Source organism: Chironomus tepperi, unplaced genomic scaffold (genome assembly GCF_022539635.2).
Source record: "Chironomus tepperi strain 1889 unplaced genomic scaffold, CSIRO-AGI_Ctep_v1 contig_8, whole genome shotgun sequence".
NCBI lineage: Eukaryota > Metazoa > Arthropoda > Insecta > Diptera > Chironomidae > Chironomus > Chironomus tepperi.
The window spans coordinates 783648-804410 of NW_027226130.1; the positions used below are offsets into that span (position 1 = coordinate 783648).

At 32.3% G+C, this 20763-nt stretch overlaps 1 protein-coding gene and 1 non-coding gene across 4 annotated transcripts in view; both read left to right on the forward strand.

The window, feature by feature from the left end:
* MTA1-like (metastasis associated 1-like) overlaps positions 1 to 20763 on the forward strand; it is a 57482-nt gene that overhangs the window by 4387 nt on the left and 32332 nt on the right. For all 3 annotated transcript variants that reach the window (XM_070653393.1, XM_070653401.1, XM_070653409.1), the window contains exon 2: positions 15470 to 15631. In XM_070653393.1, coding sequence (XP_070509494.1) covers positions 15470 to 15631 — 162 coding nt within the window. The remainder of the gene's footprint in view (positions 1 to 15469; positions 15632 to 20763) is intronic.
* On the forward strand, positions 10102 to 10174 carry TRNAM-CAU (transfer RNA methionine (anticodon CAU)). Its single transcript has one exon. It is a non-coding gene; the product is annotated as a tRNA-Met (tRNA).

Consider the following 20763-nt stretch of genomic DNA (forward strand, 5'->3'; position numbering starts at 1 on the left):
TTTTGAAATTAAAGTTGTTCTTAGCAGTTTGTAAGATTTTAGTCCAATTTTTCAAGTTAATAGAAAATTTAAATTTATTTTTGAAAAAATGTCTTCAAAAATTTCAATTTTGTGGATTTAAGTGAATTTTTCCATACAAAGTTCTAAAACTGCGGTTTTTTCTTTCAAAACCGCGGTTTTTAAAAAACCGCATTTTAGGGTCAAAAAGTGCGGTTTTGCGGTTTTAGGAAAACCGCTTCCAGAAACCCTACATAAGGGTGGCATCAGGATGGCATAACAATGATTCATTTTGGTGTCTATTGTACGCCTAATTCGGCTTTAGCCAATAGACGCCAAAAGCGCTTACCGGAGCTTCGTTTTCTACGAATTATCGAGATCGGGAATCATCAAGTCATGTTCAAGGATTCAAAGACCGTGAGCAGCCGGGTAACCCTGTATGCCATAATAACAACCAAAGCACCCACCCTCTCACTCATGTATGAATCTCATTCTTAGTCATCACAGACCAATCGAAATTCAGCACTAAACAATTCCCGCCAAACATAAAAATTCATAAATCTTCCCAAAACAAATCTAGATAAAATAAAATCCAACGAAAAAACGGCCCCGTTCATGGCTAATAAAGTTAATAAATAAATTTGCAAACAATAAAATAAAAAAAATAAATTTTCTCACAGAGAAGAGAATCAAAACCATTAAGACAACCCTGCTCTTAACTAAACGCATGTATAATGATAACATCACATGCTTTATACATATATATATATATAATTTTCTCGATAAAACATCGACTCACGGTGGTGAAGGAGATAAGAAAGATAGAGGAGGGGAAAGATAGAAAGACGCATGAAGAGCTCTGTAGCATTATGTACGCTTTCATGTCTACATTAGATGGCTTTTCGTTTTTTTTTTTTTTTGCCCATCTTTCGTCTCCAAACTGTGGATTGTTCTCAGATTGCGCGGCATTGCTGCTTGTATATGTGTACGATTGTGAATGGAAAAAAATATCTCGTTGAACCAGAAAGACGTTTTTATTATTTTTTTTTTTTCTCTGCTGTACATTCGAAAATTATGTGAATGTCAGAAAAATGTGTTCGAAACAAACAAAAAAAAAAAAGAAAATAGAAAGAGATAAAAAATGTAATTAAATGAGCATTTATGATATGGATATGGATATTTTATGAAAGTCGGAGTCGGATCGCTACCTTATCGTAATTTTGGCGAATGACTATTGAATCTAATGCCCTTGATGAGCCTCCAAAATGTCCAGTGATGTAATTTCACTTCCTTCAATGACACTGAAACTAGATGCAAAATGGTTTTAAATTTATTTTCACATGACTGTTTTTTGAACAATTTAATTTGTTTTTTTCTAATGAGCAAAGTGAGAATGAATCAAACGCTAAACAAGTCAATGATCATATAATGGAGAGCTTTGCGCTCGAGTTGGTTGAGCAACAGCTTTTTTGTACATTTTGTATATACTTTAATCTCTCAATGATGTCTCGTACATAAAAACTAAAACTAAATTATTGTTCTATATATCCCATATTACTCTCATTCAGCAATTGTTGCCTATTACATGAAAGCTAGAAAAATTAAAGTTTAGGCATGGTTGAGAGAGACTGTGGCGCATTTTGTTGGGACATAGAAAAATGTTTAAAAAATAACGGTTTTTAAAAATTCAAAATTTAACGGTTTTCAAAAATTCAAACTAAGTAAAAACGTTTAAAAATTCAAATTTATTCAAAATTTGACAGCTTTGAAAAATTCAAATAAAGTACAAACTAAGATTTTAAAAAATTCAAATTTAGTAAAATTTTAACGGCTTTAAAAAATTGATTTTAAAAAATTCAAATTAAGTAAACATTTATAGGCTTTAAAAAATTACAAATTGAAAAAAAAAATTCAGTTAAGGTTAAAATTTACCGGCTTTTAAAAATTCAAATATTAACCGTTTTTTTTTTAAATTACATATAAGCCATACAGCTTGACAGTCAGACTGCCAAACATGCTCACTTAGAGAGAAATAAATTGCTAAATATTCCCATTGTTATGTTCTCAACGTGAATATGTGTGAACGCGGAATTTAATTTCTCAAAAAACTTGAATATTCGAAAAGAAAAAAAAAAACTATTTTTAATATATTGGAGAGTAAGTTTTTTTGATTACTGGATATTAAGATGGAATTGAAGGTCATTTAGATTATTAGTCTTCCATGTTTCATTTACAATTAATTCACATCGAGCTAAAGTAATGTTCATTTTTTTCTCGTCACGACTGTAACATGTCGAATTCTGATTTGTTGCTTTTTATCTGTCTTATTTCGCTTTATGTCTAACTATATGTTATATGGAATTACATTAAAAAATTGCAATTTGAAAAGTGTCACATTGATTTGAAGTCAGCCTACGTTTAAAGTTAAGTTTTCTTCTAAAAACTATCGTACCATGACGGTTAAGTTGAATGGTGGAGAGAATGTCATGAAAATAATTATTTATTGCGTCCATATGTTCATTATTCAATAAATTTTACTATAAATGTGTTTCATAAGCTATGTTCAGATAACATAACTGAAAGTTATGACTTTCGGACTCTCATAACCTATAAAAATCTCAATAAAAACATGTGCTTCATAACCTGGAATCAGAGTTGCTGAACAGGCACGTGTCACAGGTAAAAACCGTACAATTTCTTGATAATTTGTATGGTTTTTCTTACAAAACCATCCAAATTATCAACAATTTGTACGGTTTTTGCCTGTCACAGATGCAATTTATTCATAATTTGTATGGTTTTGTAAGAGAAAACCATACAAATTATCAAGAAATTGTACGGTTTTTGTCTGTGCCACGCGCCAGTTCTGCAACTCTGCCTGCCATATACTTAAACTTTACAATATCACATCCATTATCGAAAGAATCAAAATAATAATATTTCCTATCACAACTACCAAACACACATCGATGACATGAACTGAAAGTCACATGGCATCCAATGACCAATATTTTTTTTGACACCTGGCTTGTATTTCATTTTGTTTGTCGCTTCTCCCTACAATTTGACTGCCATATCTTTTTTCTCAATAAAATTGAAGTCAAATCGTAATGTCTAATTTAAAATTCAAAATAAAAATTCAGTCAGATCACTTCAAGTTCCAATCATCAAGTTCAAAGAAGAAAAAAATATTGATCGGCCACTCAAGATCCCCATGCTTCTTAATGACCTTTTAAAAACGATCGAAATATATTTGTAAATATACAAAAATAATATAAGAAATTTGTAAATGATGGAGAAATAAGCATACCTAACTATATGTGTTACTGACTGTAGAAGACACATAAACAGAGAGTTACCGACAGTAGAATATCAAGAAGAAGGCATAACATGAGAGTCAGAAATGAAAGGAAAAAGAAGAAATAAAAAAAAAAATTTTTTTTCGTGCATTCGAACCTCGTTAAAATCAACAAATAGTGTAGTTAATTTAATGTTTTATATTTATTGTTACTGCTACAGATACCTCTCAAACTCATATGGTCTGTAATCGCATAACAAGAGGATTTGCCTCTCATTTTCATCTTCTTATTATTCTATGTCTATCGTTCATTCCTTTTTCATATTCCCTTCGGCTTGATTTCTCTTTCTTTTCTTTTCGACTAGTTCTAATAGAACGTCGATCCAATTATGGATGGAGAATGGAAGGATGCATAAAAGAAGTGCAAAAAATAGAGAAATCGTGTGATAAATATGCGTACAAGCATTATTGTGTCCATCTATTTTTATAGACGATACAAGGCATTGTAAAATGCTAATACAGAATTCCTTTTATATCGGTCTTCATTATGTAAATGTATAAGTCTTTCGTACGATTACGAATTTGGAGCGATTTAACGAGAATGTCATGGACTTAGTCATCAGAATTAAAAAATTTTGGATTTTTCAGACAAAAAAAAAATTAATTTTTTTAAAAAGCTTATCAATTTGTCCTTGACCTACAAAATTAAGTGCGGGGAACTTCTATACGTCATATTTGGATTATTCCCCCGAATCTCATCATCGCCTATAAAACAAGAATATTCCCGATTAAATTCTTTTTTTTTCTTTCTCTGTGCTCATTGTGTTCATTCACATTTTTATACTTTTTTTTTCATCGTTGTTTGTAGATGGCACATCGCTTTTTTTGTTGTTGTATTATGTGCTTTGCTTCTTTATTCCGATGACGTTTACAAAAAAAAACGTTGTTTTTTCTGCTGCTATGCATTATAATATAGTGCGATGATAAGCTTTTAACTAATCAATTAGATTCGATTGTATGGATTGTAGATTTTATGGTGATATGACAGAACTTTTACGGTTCTTTGGAAATTTAATACTGTTTTTATGGATCTTATCAAGGGTCTTTCTGAGAAAATTTAGCAATTAAGGTATCGAATTTGATTATTGGAGAATTGTGGGAGTGGTCGATATACGAATATTCTGGATACTTAATGCATTTTACATGACAACAGACAAGCGCCATTAAAATAGCAAATTCAAAAATAATTCTCAACGAATTCTTACAAAGTTAAATGTCAAGCGTATGAACCTAAAGTGATTTTATGCTCGTGTGAATCATAAGACAGTGTGAAAGTGATTCAAGTGATAAGAAAAGAAAAATAAATGACAATATTTAAAGAAATTTTCAACAACGTGACAAGGAACAAAAAAAAATTATTATAACCAACACGCTTAATTTATATATTACAATCGGTTATTGCATCTGCCGATAGTTATGGAAACAACACTCTCTCATTATTTCGATTTCGCCATTCGTGTATCGGGGAAGCATGTGGAATTTGTGTCACTAGAAAATGGCTTTTTGTTGAGTTGGTGATATGTATATGAGGGTATGGAAGGGATAAGTCGTTAAGAACTGCGTTTTTGTAGTTCAGAATCTTCATGGTTAAGTTCTGGACTCATTAAAGTCTATTTTTCCTCCAGTCGAGCCACTTAGCGTCAACCACCCCTCCCCATCTTTGAAGAACAGATTGAATCAGCCCAAATACGCCTGGAAGTTGAAAAATACTTCAAATTGCTATTGCATCCAAGACAAAAATTTAAATCGTATAAATTTGAGACAATCTTGTCTTAAAAACACAAAATTTCAAATAGAACCAGCCCGTTTACACGTGGAAGTTGAAAACTACTTCATTTTGCCATTGCATTCGAGACATAATATTAAATCGAACCAATTTAAGACAATCTTGTCTTAAACACACAAAAATTCAAATTGAACTAGCCGGTATACACGTGGAAGTTGAAAATCCCTCCCATAGACTCCCAAACCTCACGACAACCATGCAAATTCATGCTCCTTTTCCAAATCCAATTAATTTTACAAATTAAATCAAATCTTCAAATAAAAAACTAAGCACTAGATATATTTTTCGCGTCGTTCCAAAAAACTTTACAGTGAGCATGTGTCTCTTTCATCGTTATCGGTTGACTGAATTAATGTATGCTCACTTGCTTCAGGTATTCGTAGGAAACAACAAAAAAAAAACTGAATTAAATTACACCATCACATTTTAAACACATGTACGCATACTTATACTTATGACTGTCTAATTAATTTCGTAAAAAAAAAAATTGTGTATATTTTAACGAAAGCCGCTTGCTGTACTAAAAACGAGAAATAGAGTGAGAGAGATAAAGAGAAGAAAGAAAAAAAAATGTTGCCTTTTTTTTGTGAAATTGTGGAAGCAATCGTTAAACGATCATTAGCCGTTTGCATATAAAGTCGCGCTATATTGCCCCCATGCACATTCGATAAAGTATTTTGTATTTTTTTTTTTTTCCAATTTTATTATGTCTTCTTTCAAAATTTTACACGCTTCAATTGCATTGCTTGTCATTTTTGAATGTGAATATAATTAGTACTTATTGAGCATAGCGCATTCATGTGTTGCTAATTACACAAAATTAGACATGTCGGATGTTTTAGGCAATTGTATTCACTGTCTTGAGTTTTTTTTTTTAATTTTGCGCTAAGTGGATTTCTTTTTTGGCATAAAAATAGATTTTGATTAAGTTATGAAAATTAAGTTGAAGTTTGGTTTGCGTGATGTTACAATTTTTTTGATGATCTGGTGGATGAGTTTGGGTTTATAGAATGTTGATGTACTTGGGTAATGTTTCAGTGATAAGTTTACTTGATGATAAGCTTCATATCGCTGCTGATCGCTTCTGATGTGTCTCTAAAATCTATAGCTGCAATTTTTACACCAATTTTACAGACTAGGTATGGAAAACTAGTATTTTTAATGCATAAATGTAAATTTGACGATGATATTGTCCGTTTACTTCGCAGCAAAGTTGCGATTGCAATCCTTTGAATCTAATTCGATTGCTAGCTTAAGTCACAAGCTCACCGAGTCATTTGAACTGCTGATTAGCTTTCTTATCGATAGACAATTGCCAAGTAGCTCTCCCAGCATTTTGTTTATCCAGCACATTCCAAAATACAGCTTGTCGCTCTTCAGATTAGCCACAGTTAAAACTAGTACTCAATTAACCAATCCATGTCGTTCATCACCATTTTTACTACATTTCTAACCTCTATCTCAATGAAATAACTCCTCAGCACCTTCATTTCAACCTTCATATTTATTAATTTACTATAAAATCCAAAAACATTGTCAATAAATAAGATCTATGGACTGTAAACACGAAGAGCTATTCCCTCTAGTAATTCTTCAATGACATAACATGCAGACAAATCACCTCTGGTCATACTGCATACATTACATGAATATTAAAGAATCAATACCTTGTTTTGCTATAAAATAATTAAAAATGCAAAATAATCATGCAATTTATTAACACACCTTACAAGAAAACTACTAAATGAGATAAATATATTCCATATTCATGAGTTCATTCGAGTTTTGTTTTTAGCCTTGTGAAGGCTAAAGATTCAAAAAAGTTGCAACAAAAAAAAAACTTTTAGTAAATTAATATTCATAGGTCAACATTAAAATTCATGTATTTTAGACTTTATAGGAAGTAATAGGAATCCTTGCTGAACTACTTTGAATCCCAATTGCAATGAATATTTATGTAATACATATGCTGTAGGACATGTTTATATGAGGCAGGTATGCAATAACGCTACATAAAAAAAGTCATAATAAAATTCTTCTGTGAAAGTTATTTTATTGAAATGACAGTAAGAAAATAAAGTTATTTCCTTGACAATGGTTTAAGGGGGAAGTTAAGAGTGATGTCACATAGGATATCTTGTAGCTTTTGGGTATGCTTTCATTTATGTCACATGAACGACCAAAATGCAGGAAATTTCATTTTTCGCGGTCAAAAAAGGGCTAAAATGAGCTGTCAAGTGGCTATCAGGGCACCCTCACGTCTTGTCGTCAACTCTGCGACATAGGGACACATTATTGACTCCATAGTGTTGCTAAGCTCACTCATGTTGTAGCTAACACTAGCAGACAATGAGTATATCCACCTAGCTGGCCGTATAGATCGATTGTGATTCATGGTCTCCCATAGATGCTGCCTAAATGCTAAAATGCTGCTGTCCAATTCTCGATTGCTTACTTCCTTGATGTAGCGCACGGGTTCATTGCCGCGAGTGTGGAATGTCTAAAGACAGCTCTTTCCTTCGAAAACTTCTGCAAGTTCATAATATTAAGACTATAGCGTCCTTTTCACCACATCCATTCCGATAAACTCACCTAAAACAGCCTTCTAATAAGTATAATCAACTAAAATATTTAAACATGTCTCGTCCATTTTGGTGAAATTCGCATAACCTCCAAAAATTCAAATCTCCTTCAGACGTCATTAATAAATCAACCCCACAGATAAAATAATATGCATTCCCTGCGACTGTATTAGTTCCAATATTTCTTACAAAAAAAAGAGAATAAAAAACATACAAAACATAAACTGAACGGTCTGGTGGAATTGTTGCACATGCACGGCAAGTTTTTTTTTCTTTACCTTCTTTTTTCTACAACTTCGCTTGTTGTACGTACGATTAGTCTCACGTGATAATATATACTTAGCCATAACACAATAACAGTAACATAATGTGCAACTTAACTGTGAGATATTTTAGCGCGTGCATTATGAGTATGACTGAGATTTATAGTATTATTCTTGTATAGATAGACACTTGAAGCATAGCTTAAAGGTGCATCATCGCTAAGTGAGCATTACAATCTTCCGTGATTAGCAATTAAGAATGGATATAAAAATTTATGGACCGTTAAAAAATTGCATCTTTTTTTTTGTTACGTTTCGTCCTTGTCTTTTCTCACACTTATTTTGTACATTATTTCTTCCCTTTAACTTCGCTTGTGCTTGTTTCTATACTGAAAATGGAAAAAAAAATCAATAATTCAACACAAAAATTGCGCCATAGAAACAAAAAATTGAGATTTTCTGCGAATGTGCGGTTTTCATATTCCAAAAAAGAAAGAGAATTTTATTAGAAATGACATTTTAATAATTTTTGATATCATCAACTTCTCTAAGCTGATGCCGCACAGCCCATATGATTTTTTGGACAAAATTAAAATTTCTAATTAGCTACTTCCGGCTCTGTACAATTCAGAATATCATAATAAAAATTGAATAATAAGAAAGTCGTAAAAGCAATGAGAGATGGTGTAGGGTCAATGTTCGCCTGAAATACAAAAAAAAAGTAGAAGAAAAATTTTGTTTTATTTTCGTTTTTTTTTGTGTACATTTAGAAAATGAAATTTCATGAAGACACAATTGTATGTGCCTTAAAATGCTGATTGAATTTGAATTATTCTTTTTTTCTCTCTCTTTGTGTATATCTAAAGGGTGGCAAATGTGTATGGGAGGATATCATTCTCAATAGCTATGTATCTATCTATCTGTTGTATCTGCGTACAACAAAATATTATTTCTTCTTTATTTCTTTATATATACGTATGTATATGGAGATATGATAACAGAGAATCTAACTCAGGGGTGGGTGACCTTCCTTGTGTCATGACATACCTCGACCAAAACCTTACAATTCATACGGTTCATGGTATTTTCAAAGGTTTTTGGCGGTATACAGGTTGTCCACCACAGGTTCAAGATAGTGGTGGGCAACCGGTTTGTCACGACACATTTGGTATACCTCTACCAAAACCTCACAATTTATACGGTTCATAGAATTTTCAAAGATTTTTGGCGGCATTCAAGTTGTCCACCACAGGTTTAAAGCAGTGGTGGACAATCGATTTGTGGCGGCACACCTGGGGGACCTCGAACAAAACCTTACAAAGTATAAGGTTCTTGAAATTTCAAAAATTTTTGGCTTCAATCTAATATGCTAGGTTGCCAACCACTGCTCAATCTATCCAAAATGTAGACAAACTTAGCAATATCTTGAGGTTTTCCTCCTTTAATTTCCTGACATAAACTTTTTCTCTTAATGACTTTTCAATCTTTCCTCTCAATTTGTCTCCTTTTGCTATTTTAAATAAATTCGTTTATTGGCAAATTGTTGTGTGAAGAACTTATTTATATATACATATATATCAAAAAGTATTTAATCTTATTTGTAAAGATTTTGGCTTTCTCGATTGGCAGAAAATCTCTTCAATTTTCATCTTTAAATTTGATTATACTTTTTTTTTGTGTCTAATTGTGAATCATTTGGAGTTATTTCTATGAGACTTTCAACTGAGAGCTAATGTTTGAAGGTTGAATGCTGTTGAATGATGATCACTGCTTGTAATGATGTCTGGATAAAGTTTATGTATCTGGATTTTTTATTTATAATTCTTGAAATTATTAACAACTTGATTTTACAACAGACTTAAACAGATAATGAGCATGTGGTACTTTGTAATGCAATTACGGTATTGCGTGAGGATGCTCACTGTGAGGAAGAGATTTAGATAAAAAATTATATTAAATTTTCTTGAGATATCTATTTGTATCACATTGGCAAGAAGAAGAAATCTGTTAATTTTCATACATTTGCACAAAATAATTCTTTAAGATTGTATTTTGCCAGCTAGCGGCTCGTCCAACATTCTAAGGACGACTTGCGGTTTCGCAATGTCATGAGTTGCTTCGTTGGCTCAGTAGGTAGAGCGTAAGTCTCATAATCTTAAGGTCGTGAGTTCGATCCTCACACGGAGCATTCTTTTTTTGCTGAAAATTTAACTTTTTTTTGTATTGCATAAATACAATATCGTTTTGTGCGACACAAGGATCTATTTGGGAGTCACATGGAACTCGTAGTCCGTATGAATTCTTTATTAATTCCTTTGCTTTTCCGGTAGATGGAACACCACTCCACCCCCTTCTGAACGTTATAAATGAATGATCAAGAGCCTCGACGGTATGGTACCTGATTTTTTGATAGATCTACATCTGGACTTTCTGGGAATCTTAGTATCGCTTGTGAACTGATGTAAGACCATTAACACTACTTACTCTGAGGGGCGTACCCTTTCAAAACATAATCTCTTCTTTTTGACACCCCTAAATTGCATCTTTCTCATCTAAATTTCAATTTTAATACTCTAGACTCTTCTATGACTTTATTCTACAATTCTGATCCATTCTATGAACAACTTACTAATCTAATTTAAAGATTAACGTAAATGTTAATCTCTTCAGGCATCATAAAAACTCCATTGTATGACTTAATGCACGTGCAACATTCTAGGCGCCAAAACTTCGCTTTTTTACTGCATAAACGAAAGTTATTCGTTAATTTGCATTGCAAATTAAGATTATTTTTATACACAAATGACATGATTTAAGACTTTTTCTTCCACAATTGATACACAGCTATGAAAAAAATCAGTAAACATCAATTCTGAATGACTTAATCTACTTTAATCAAAGTTTTAAATGAGAAAGTAATAAGATATCGTCATAATATTCATGACGCAGTTCTAACTAATGTTTTTGAAATAAAGATGATATCTGTTACGTTTAAGATATCAATTTCGTTTCATTTTCAGCTCATTTTCACTATGAGCATCATACGGAACATCTTTTTAACCGTGAATTGATATTCACTTATGAAAATTCGATACCTGACATTTAAATATTCATAAAAATGAAGCTTTTCATTTTGTGATGTCCCGCCGATAGCCGTAACACTTACCTTGAATCTTAAATAATGTGATCACCTTACAAAAGATGATCGCAGAAGGAATTGGTAAGAATAAGACTCAAAAAGTGAATTTACCAAAGTGAATAAACCCTGTTTCTATGACAATTAAATGTCATGGAGTAGAAAAAAGGACATTTACTGGAGAGCTAGTTGAACTTGGGTCGTTTACTTGTTAGGTAACACTACTAAGAGAGCGGGAGTGGTGGAAGAGAGATCGGGTCTGTAGAAGAGGGTTAAGTAGTTGTCATGACGTAAACTAGTGATGGACAACCTGTGTGCCGCCAAAAATTTATGAAAATGCCCAGAACCTTATGCCGTGTGAGGTTTTAGTCGGCGCTAACCACCAAGGTGTCCCATGAGACACATGGAGTTTGCTACGCAATGGGGAAGCAGGAGGGAGGGCTGGGTAGGTTCAAAAAGTCGATCTTTTGTGTTACGTAATAAGGGGCTATTCATTTATTACGTAACTGTCATAGGGAGGGTGGGGGTGTTGGGTGTTGAGACTTTGCTATGCGTCAAACAATAGATTGCAGAAGGATGAGGGATCAGGTTTCTAAAAAGTCAATTTTTTGTTTTACGTCATAAGTGAAGCCGTCCACTCCTTACTGCAACCATGTTCCTATATGGCGCTTAGGATACAACCAAAGGCCTTCCATCTGACTCTGTTGCTGACTCTATCACCTAGTTTGCCATCCACTACACATTTACGCAACAAAATTCTTCTTCTATCTGCTTACAAAGTAATTTTTTTGAACATTGAAGTGTTAAGTAACAAATTCAATAAACAAAGAAAAGTCTAATATTTATTTTATTATTTAGCAATCCATTGCCAAAAAGAATTATCGTGTTAAATTTAATTCTCAGCTATATTTAAAGCTATATTTCACTGCTTCCGAACAATTTTTTTTTATTCATACCCTGTATAAAGTGACGTCTCTTAATTATCCTGCAGTTGTGTTTTTAATGTAATTATGTGACACGCTGTCTACTTGCACAATACAATTTTTTTATTTTATGTGACTTCATTTCTCTGCACGTACATTCTTTACATGCTGTACAAGTAGAAAAGAAGTGAACGAGCCAAGGCAAAAAAAAAATAGTAAAATAATCGATTTGCGCAATTAATTGTAACACATTTTCATAATTATTAACACTTGATGGATGAATGGACAAATGTCAAACATCATCGATTTGTTTAAATAGTAGTATAACCACTGATATTGACCATGAATTAAAATAAAAAACCCATATATGCTTTATATAGGCATTTTTTATATAAAAATAAAAAAACATAATTGTTTTTTTATTATTTTCCCATGTCACAAAAGTGTGCAAAACAAATACATTCATAAAATAATCATTCTTTTAATGGAGTGAATATAAAAATAATAATAATAAAAAAAAATTCATATATTGACCGCAGTGTTGATATGGATTGCCTTTGAAAAAGGCATTGCCTTTGCCTTTGCAAAGATTTTGCCTTTTTCAAAGGCAGAAAAAAGGCAAAGGCAATTTCTTCTGCCTTTGAAAGTCAAGGTCAAAGGCAAAGGCAAATCTTTGCAAAGGCAGACAATTTTTTAAAAATTGGATTTTTTTGTGCCTTAGCTATTGGAAACATAAGCTGTCATCATAAACTATCGTTTTGTGTAATTTTGAAATTTTTTCCACTTTTATATTTGTCAAAAAATCAATTTTTTTGGAAAAATTAAAGGCATTGCCTTTGACTTTGCGAAGATTTTGCCTTTGCAAAGGCAGAAAAAATTGCCTTTGCCTTTTTTCTGCCTTTGAAAGATTCTTTTTTGAGAAACTTTGCCTTTTCATTGCCTTTGCAAAGTTTGCCTTTTTTAAAGTCAAAGGCAAGGTATCAACACTGATTGACCGCTGTTTCATTCAATACTTTTTTTTTTTATATTCGATTATCATTATTGAAATCAAACCGGAATTAATTAATAAACTCTCACTCATTCATACTTGTATTGATACATCATAAACCGATATAAATAAAAAAATATGAAAATCGTTGGGAAATTGCTTGCCTGCCATGCTCTTCCTATCAGATAGAATATAAAAAAAAATTTAAAATAATTAACCGAATTGAAATGGATCGGAAAAAGGAATTTTTGAGGGGAAAATTTTTTAACGATTTTTTTGACCAAATAATTGTGAGACAAATTTGATGGTTGCATTTTAATATAGTGGTGATATAGTCTGGATGTTGGAACAAGGCTTAATCACTCGGGAATGTGTGAGATCCAGAGCGCCACACTCGAACAGCACAACGTGTTTGCTAGGGCATTGCAACGTCGCGGTAATGTCGCTGAGACACAAAGTTTCCCTAATGGCAATGTGTCTCGACGACAACACCGTGACGGCTGATTTCTCTCCGTCATGGACGACTTCTAAGGCAAAAACTGTCGTTCAGCTCATTGTGTGTTTCTCATTTCTGTAGTTCGGGTTAATGAGTCTCAAAAGCAGGAATTGAGCTGTTTAGATCCTTATTTAGCAAGCTATCTCTATTGAACAAATTCTGAAAAATGAGCCACAATCAGGTGTTGCATCCTCTTCAGAGCATCTTAGTGCTAGTGTCTTAGCGAATCAGTTGCCTGCCCTGAAAGGGTTACATTTTCGTCAGGGCATCTCAGTGCTGTTGTCTTGGTGAATCAGTTGGTTGCCCTGAAAGCCCCTTAATACACGTCTTAGTTCTTTACTTGCATCGCTTGCCTTCAGATTAATTGTGATCCATGGCCTCCCTTAGTTGTCGTTTAATGCACACCCTATCGCTGGCTACTACTTACTAATTACCAATACAAAGTGCGTTCCTATCCCTATCAACATATGTACGCCCCTATCAATCCACTACTAAATTTCAGATCAAATATATCACAAAATTTAAATTCTCTACAACTCAAAAATCCATATTCAAATTCCCTACTTACGCGTGTTTATTGATGATATTTAACTGTATTAATGATTGCTCAAATGCTGCTCTAACATTTTACCATTACCTCATAGTACAGCCATTATGTAAAATGTGTTATAGAGCAATGACAACTGTAGAATGTTGTTACACAGGTTGTATAGATTAATGGAGATATAAATAAATTATAATATATCGTCAAATTGTTCGCAGTTTGAAATCTTGATGTAGAATATGAAAAAAAATTCAGTACGCATATCCAAAAAAAAATATTTAAATTACAATTTTTTTGTTTCTCGTTCCGACAAAGAAATTTTTCAATTTTTTTTTATCACTTTAATTGAAGATCTGTTTTCCATTAACTAAATACTCGTGTAAATAAACACAAATGTTATATGGTCTAACATTACCTGACCTAAGAATTGCTACAAACGAAGGTAGTCTAAATCATTTATTTATTATTTGTTTAATCGATTTTGCCTTTCTGTGCGGCTCTAAAAATGAAAAAAAAAAAAATAAGTTGTGAAATAAATTCTTCAATGTTTTATAAACAATTGATGTTTAAAAATGCGGATTTTTCCTGTTTGTTGATTCTAAAACTTAAGCTTAGTTGGAGGATGAATGAGAGAATATTTAATATGGCTGATAATTAGACAAAGATGTTATCTCATGTAAATTGTCAAGTTTTTAATAATATTCATGTGGAGCTAATATGCTAATATCGATATATGGGGGTTATTTAGGAATTAGGTTAGGTAAATGATTTGAATAGGAATCTACCTGAAGATACAAAGAGGATGATTTTAAGTATTGGAGTGATTTTTAGGTATCGATCAAGTATGTTCTTTTTCTGTTATGTCTGTTAGGGCTTTTGACTTACCTGAGGGCTTCCCTAACGTGCATTAATACTTCCTTGGCTAGGTCAATTGTCGTGCTTATAAAACTTTTTAATCTGGCTCTTTAAGATTTGTAAGATACCAAAAAATCTCAACTTGAAATACTACACAACATCCAAACAACCCCAAAAAAAAAAACTTAAGAACAAGATTTATTCAATAAAAATTGTTAAAAAAAAGTCGTTGAACGATATACATACATTCATAAGAATAAGAAGAAAAAGAAAAAGATTGTTTGAAAATCTTCTCGGTTCTTTTTATTATATCTGTAATGATATCTTTTGCCTTAACATAATCCAGAGTAGTGGAAGTGAATATTTAGTGTAAAAAAAAAAATATCCATACATACAATAAATATATGAAAGAATTTCGTATTTTCTTTTACTAATCCGTTATTATATTTCATCTTCTTCTTACAAAAAACGCTTCTTTTGTGTGATTCGCATCGACCAATGGAATAAAAAAAAATATAAAAAAATGTGAAAATAAATCCAGATTATGTTTATTTTGAGACATCTTCATCGTCACCATATCAGATACGGCGTATTGAGGAATTAAATAAAACGCCATCTGGTAATGTAGAAGCAAAAGTAATGTGTTTCTATCGACGACGTGATTTACCAACGCCTCTAGTACAATTAGCTGATAAACATCAAAGTAAGTCAATTTTATTAAATTTTGTAATTTGTTGCATGCAAACTGCTTAGTCTATTTTACTAAACTTTTTCCATTTTTTGTAATCTAACCTTAAAATTGTATAAAAATGTCAAAATAATTCATTTCATCCATGTTAATTGTAAATTTCCATTCTTCCTTAATATTAGCATTTTTATCTCATTTAAACATGCCTTGCCTTTAATGTATCACTGAGAAAAATTAAAAGAAAAAAAAAATTGTTATATTTTTGCGTAACTCTCAAAAAAACAATAATTTTTTTTTAAAAACAGCAGTCAACCCAACAAATAATACAATTCAGCATTCATGTGCGCACATGTGTTAGTGAAAAATAATATCCATTTGGGTAGAAAGTAGCAGGCAACAGTAAAAAGACGAGTATGAAAGAGGAGAAAAAAAAGAAACCTGAAGAACGCATACTCTAATCGCCGAAAAAAAAAGAACACAGAACTGAAACTACACATAATGTTTCCCTTTTAATTGATTTTTTTTTTTTTGGTTGTTCTTGTTCTTCTCCCTTTTTAGCATTTCAAATATTTGTTTAGATATTAAGAATTTATATTTGCAATTTGAATCCTTTTTTCTAGTTCCAATCCTACTTTCCGTTAATGAAATTTTCAAATTTTTCTCAATTTTTCAAAAAAGTAATTTAACTAATTGAAATTATCAAATTCTTCAAAACCTTTATTTTTTTTTAATTTTGTAAAATCACATGATGCCCTTCTTTTCCGTCTGCAGCAGTTCTTCTTCTCCGGTCGCTTTTTTTTTCGCTCTTTCCATAAGCCAACAACAAAAAAAGATGGAATTTAAAAAAAAAAATAAATGGCATTGAAACAAAAAAAAAAGTACAGTCACCACCATCAAAAAAGATTCAAAAAAGATACGGATATTGTAACGACAATTCAGAATAGAATGAGAAGAAGCGAATAAGAGTTTCTGGGGGAAATAGCATTACAATGAACCTTAAAATAGTACATACACATTCCGGATATCGATTAGTTTATATTTTTCTGTGTATATTTTCTTTTTATTTGACTCTACGACCATCATATTCTTACATATTTAATAATAACGCTAATGCAAGAGCTCATGACTCATGGATAGATAAGAATAGATTGATGGATCTTAAATACTCAAAGATTATATTTCATATAATGTACTAATGATATTTATATTAATTTCAATCTTAATTGATTTTTATTTTGAATTTTGGGATGTTATTGGAATTGTTGGTTTTAGAATGGAAATGGAAATGGCTGTGGATATGAAATTCTTGTAGAGTATTGCAGGGTAGAGTCATTAATGATGTTCTTACATCCTAAGAGTCAATGAGCAATCATATGCCCGAAAAGCACAATTCGGTAAATTATTCAAAAATCGGACACAATGCCAGAATCATGCTTGTCTGATTTGGTGTCAGATTCAGTATACATCCAAAAGGTTAACATCCATAAAACGGCTTGATTTAAACCGAATCTGCCACCAAGTCAGAATGTGAGTCACAACGGTTTAGTACCGGATTTTGGATCAATTAACCAACTTGTGTTATTCGAGTTTCATGGCTTCAACAGATAGAAAGCATGCTCACTTGATAACATGATGGTATTACGATAATGCCATGATACAACCATCGACACGTATCAACCATGATGGTATCATATGAGCGTGCTACGGACCTCAATCTTGACTCGAATTCAAATGAAGTCGAGTTGACTTGAATTGGCTTTTCCATATGAAATCTGAGTTGACTTCGGCTCTGATGTGCTAGTTGCCTGTTTATTATTCCACAGCTCTAACATGTGACCATTCTCACAGTCCTTTTCAGTAAAATACATATTTTCAAATACAACTTCCATCTTGCAAGTACAAATTCTTTTACAATTTCAATTTTACAATCATATTGAACCTTTTCATCAATAAATATTGATTAAATTCCTTTAAAAACTACACATACATCCCCACAAACTTACATCCACAACTTCATACATTTGTTAAAAAGTCGCATGACATTCATATTATTGTTGTCATTTCATTTTTTTGCATCCCCCTTAAAATTCAATTTACTTCACAACACTATTCTTATAAGATTCACAAGAATCCCAAAAACACAAATCTTGCCGTAAAATCAGGTCAACTGATGATACAAAGATTGTTACAGACATTGCCGCAAGGGTATTGATGTACTTTGTTTGTCATTATTTTCTGCAAATTTTCTCGACTTTTTTTTGTCAAGTTTTTTTTTTGCAAGACATTTTTCTGAAGAAATTTTTATTTTATTTTGTGAGAAATTGTCAGTTTCAGTTTAGAATTGTTTGAAATTTGAGTGACTGTTTTCTGCGGATTTCCCAGGAAAAAAAGTTTGAGGATATTTGTTAAAATATTATATCACAATTTCTAACCTATAAATTCGTTTCCACCAGCAAATTTCATTTAAACAAAGCAGTGTTGTTCAAACTGTTTCTGCGTCATGTCACATTTTATTGGCACTGTGGCGGGCAACCTGTGTGCCACAACATACTAGCGTGTCGGCAAAATTTGTTGGAAAAACCATAAACCGTGTGTCGTGTGCGTAGTAAAAAAGGTTCACCACAATGCCACAGAAAATACAATGTTGCTCACCACTGTATTTGTTTTAATCCTTGACCGAAACCCTACATGACAAACGATTCATGATTTTTCTATAGAGTTCGTCCAAAACTGCAGGTCTGCAATCTGTAAGGTTCAGCCAAAAACTGCAGACTTGGGGATCAGGTCAAATCATTCCGTTCCAAAAAATATTCGACGTCACACTACATAGTGTGCCACACGACACAGTATGCCACACTACATAGTATGCCACACTACAAAGTGTGCCACACCACACAATATGAACAACCCTGATTGTAAAGCAAGTGCAAGATAGCGATAAGAAAGGCTAACAAAATTTCTGATACATTTAATGCATTATAAAAATGTATTAGGGTGCTCACACAATAAAACTAAAGATATTTGAATTCCCGAAAAAAAAGGAGAAAATTTCATTCCTTTTCTTGTAGCTCACATGACATTCATTTAGCTGAGGGAGTAAAAGTTTATTCTTTTTTTTTTTTCATCATCCTTTTCTTTCCTTCTTTTCAAGTAAATACCATATTTTGGAGGGAGAATGAGATATTTTTTTGGTGGGTTAGGGTTTATATGTATGTATATTTGTATAACATCTGCATACAACTTTACAGTCAGGGATGTATATACATATTTATGCTTTTCCTCCATCCACATATATTTGCTTCTTTTTCCTATTTTTTTTTTTTTCATTTCGTTCAACCTCAAACTACTCTCTATTGCTTTTGCATCCTTCCATATTTTCCCACCTTCTATACAAAAAAAAAAAATAAAGCGTCCCCATTGACGACACACAGAAAAGCGATGTGGCAGAAAACACGAAGCCACCCTGGGACGGAATGGTTAGATTGTTGATGGAATGATGAGGGAGATGATGGTTGGGTGATTAAGATGGCGGGGTGTGAGGATGGATCATGAAAAATAAAGTAAAATTATTAGAGAAAATTTTCTTATTCGCCTATGTTGAACTTATGGTACCTTTTAGCTCACGTATCAATCCAATTCCGACTCTAGAATCCAATTCAATACTTTCTTTTCCTTGTTGTTATGTAATCACTTAATAAATTCTCTAATATTTTCCATGGGAAATTAAATTTCATTTCTTGAAAATATTTTTGTTATTTATAATGAGATTGGATGTGAATTCTGTTGCTTGGATACATAATGCCGTTTATGGATGTTATTCAATAAGAATCTTTAATCAGTTTTTAGTAAAATACTTGAGTTGGTAATTAGATGATTAGGAAGAAATTTAGTGAATTTTAATGAATTTTGTTATTGTGAAAGGGAAATTTTCATAGTTTGTCTTTGTTCCTGGATCTAGTCAAATGTTAAACAGATCGGGAAGGGTCGGTTTATTCATGGTATTATAACGATAATACAGCTGTGCACAACCTGTTTTATGCCACGGCACATCTCAGCAGCCAAAAAACAGTTGTGACACATTTGAAATGTAACGCGGCACACTTGAAATGTTTCACGACACTCCTGAGATGTGTCGCAGCTCACTTTCGATGTGTCGCGATACACCTGAGATGTATCGCGGCACACCTGAGGCACACGGATGTTTCGCGCCATACCATTGTGTTGTGATATATAGTAATGCAGAGCTAGAAGTCGACTCAAATTATATATAAATTCGACTGGACTTGATCCAACTCATCCTCACAAAACCCAATTCATCTTCAATCTCATCTTCTAATTCAACCTACAAAACAATCCTCAATCACAAAAATTGCCATTAAAAATGTAAATTCTCATTCAAATTTTCCCATAAGCAGTTCTCCTGCCTACACTTTATGAATATTTAAGATTCTTCCATCAATTTCACTAACAAGTTGGTGTTTAGTCATGTTCTGGTCTTGTTAAGGAGCACAATTGTCCTCACTTGAACGGATTGCATGGTGTAGAAAAGTAAAAACAAAAAAAATTGAATCCCTGCTGTGTATAAAAATTACTTCTTTGAATGATAGTTATCGTGTTGTGACTTGTGTTTCTTCACTGCATCGTGCCTGTAATGTTAACAATTTCTTATGTCCTTGTGTACTTTAAGTATGAAATGATTCTGATGGGAAATGAGCTTTTGATAAGGATTTTGCAAGAAACTTAAAATCCTAATATGATTATAGACGCAAAATGACATTCATTATCTATTAACATGTAAATTTTTCTTTAATTAGTTTATAATTTCGTGAATAATTTTCAATCTCATTGTATCAACTTAGACTGCACATTTTCAAATGATCTTATATGATGTGCTTAGAATGATACATAAATTAAATGGAAATTTTTTATCCTTGTTGCATTCAAGATGGTGAAATAAGACATTATCTCATGTAGCACATTGGAAAATACACACACAATATTAAAAATTGATAATTAACGCATAATAATTGCTATCAATTCCTTTAGTTTTGTCATTCATTGAAATATTGATTAATTAAGGATTATTTTACATGTTGAGTAGATTATGCACCCGGACATAAGCCTTACATTGAGATGAAATATTATCA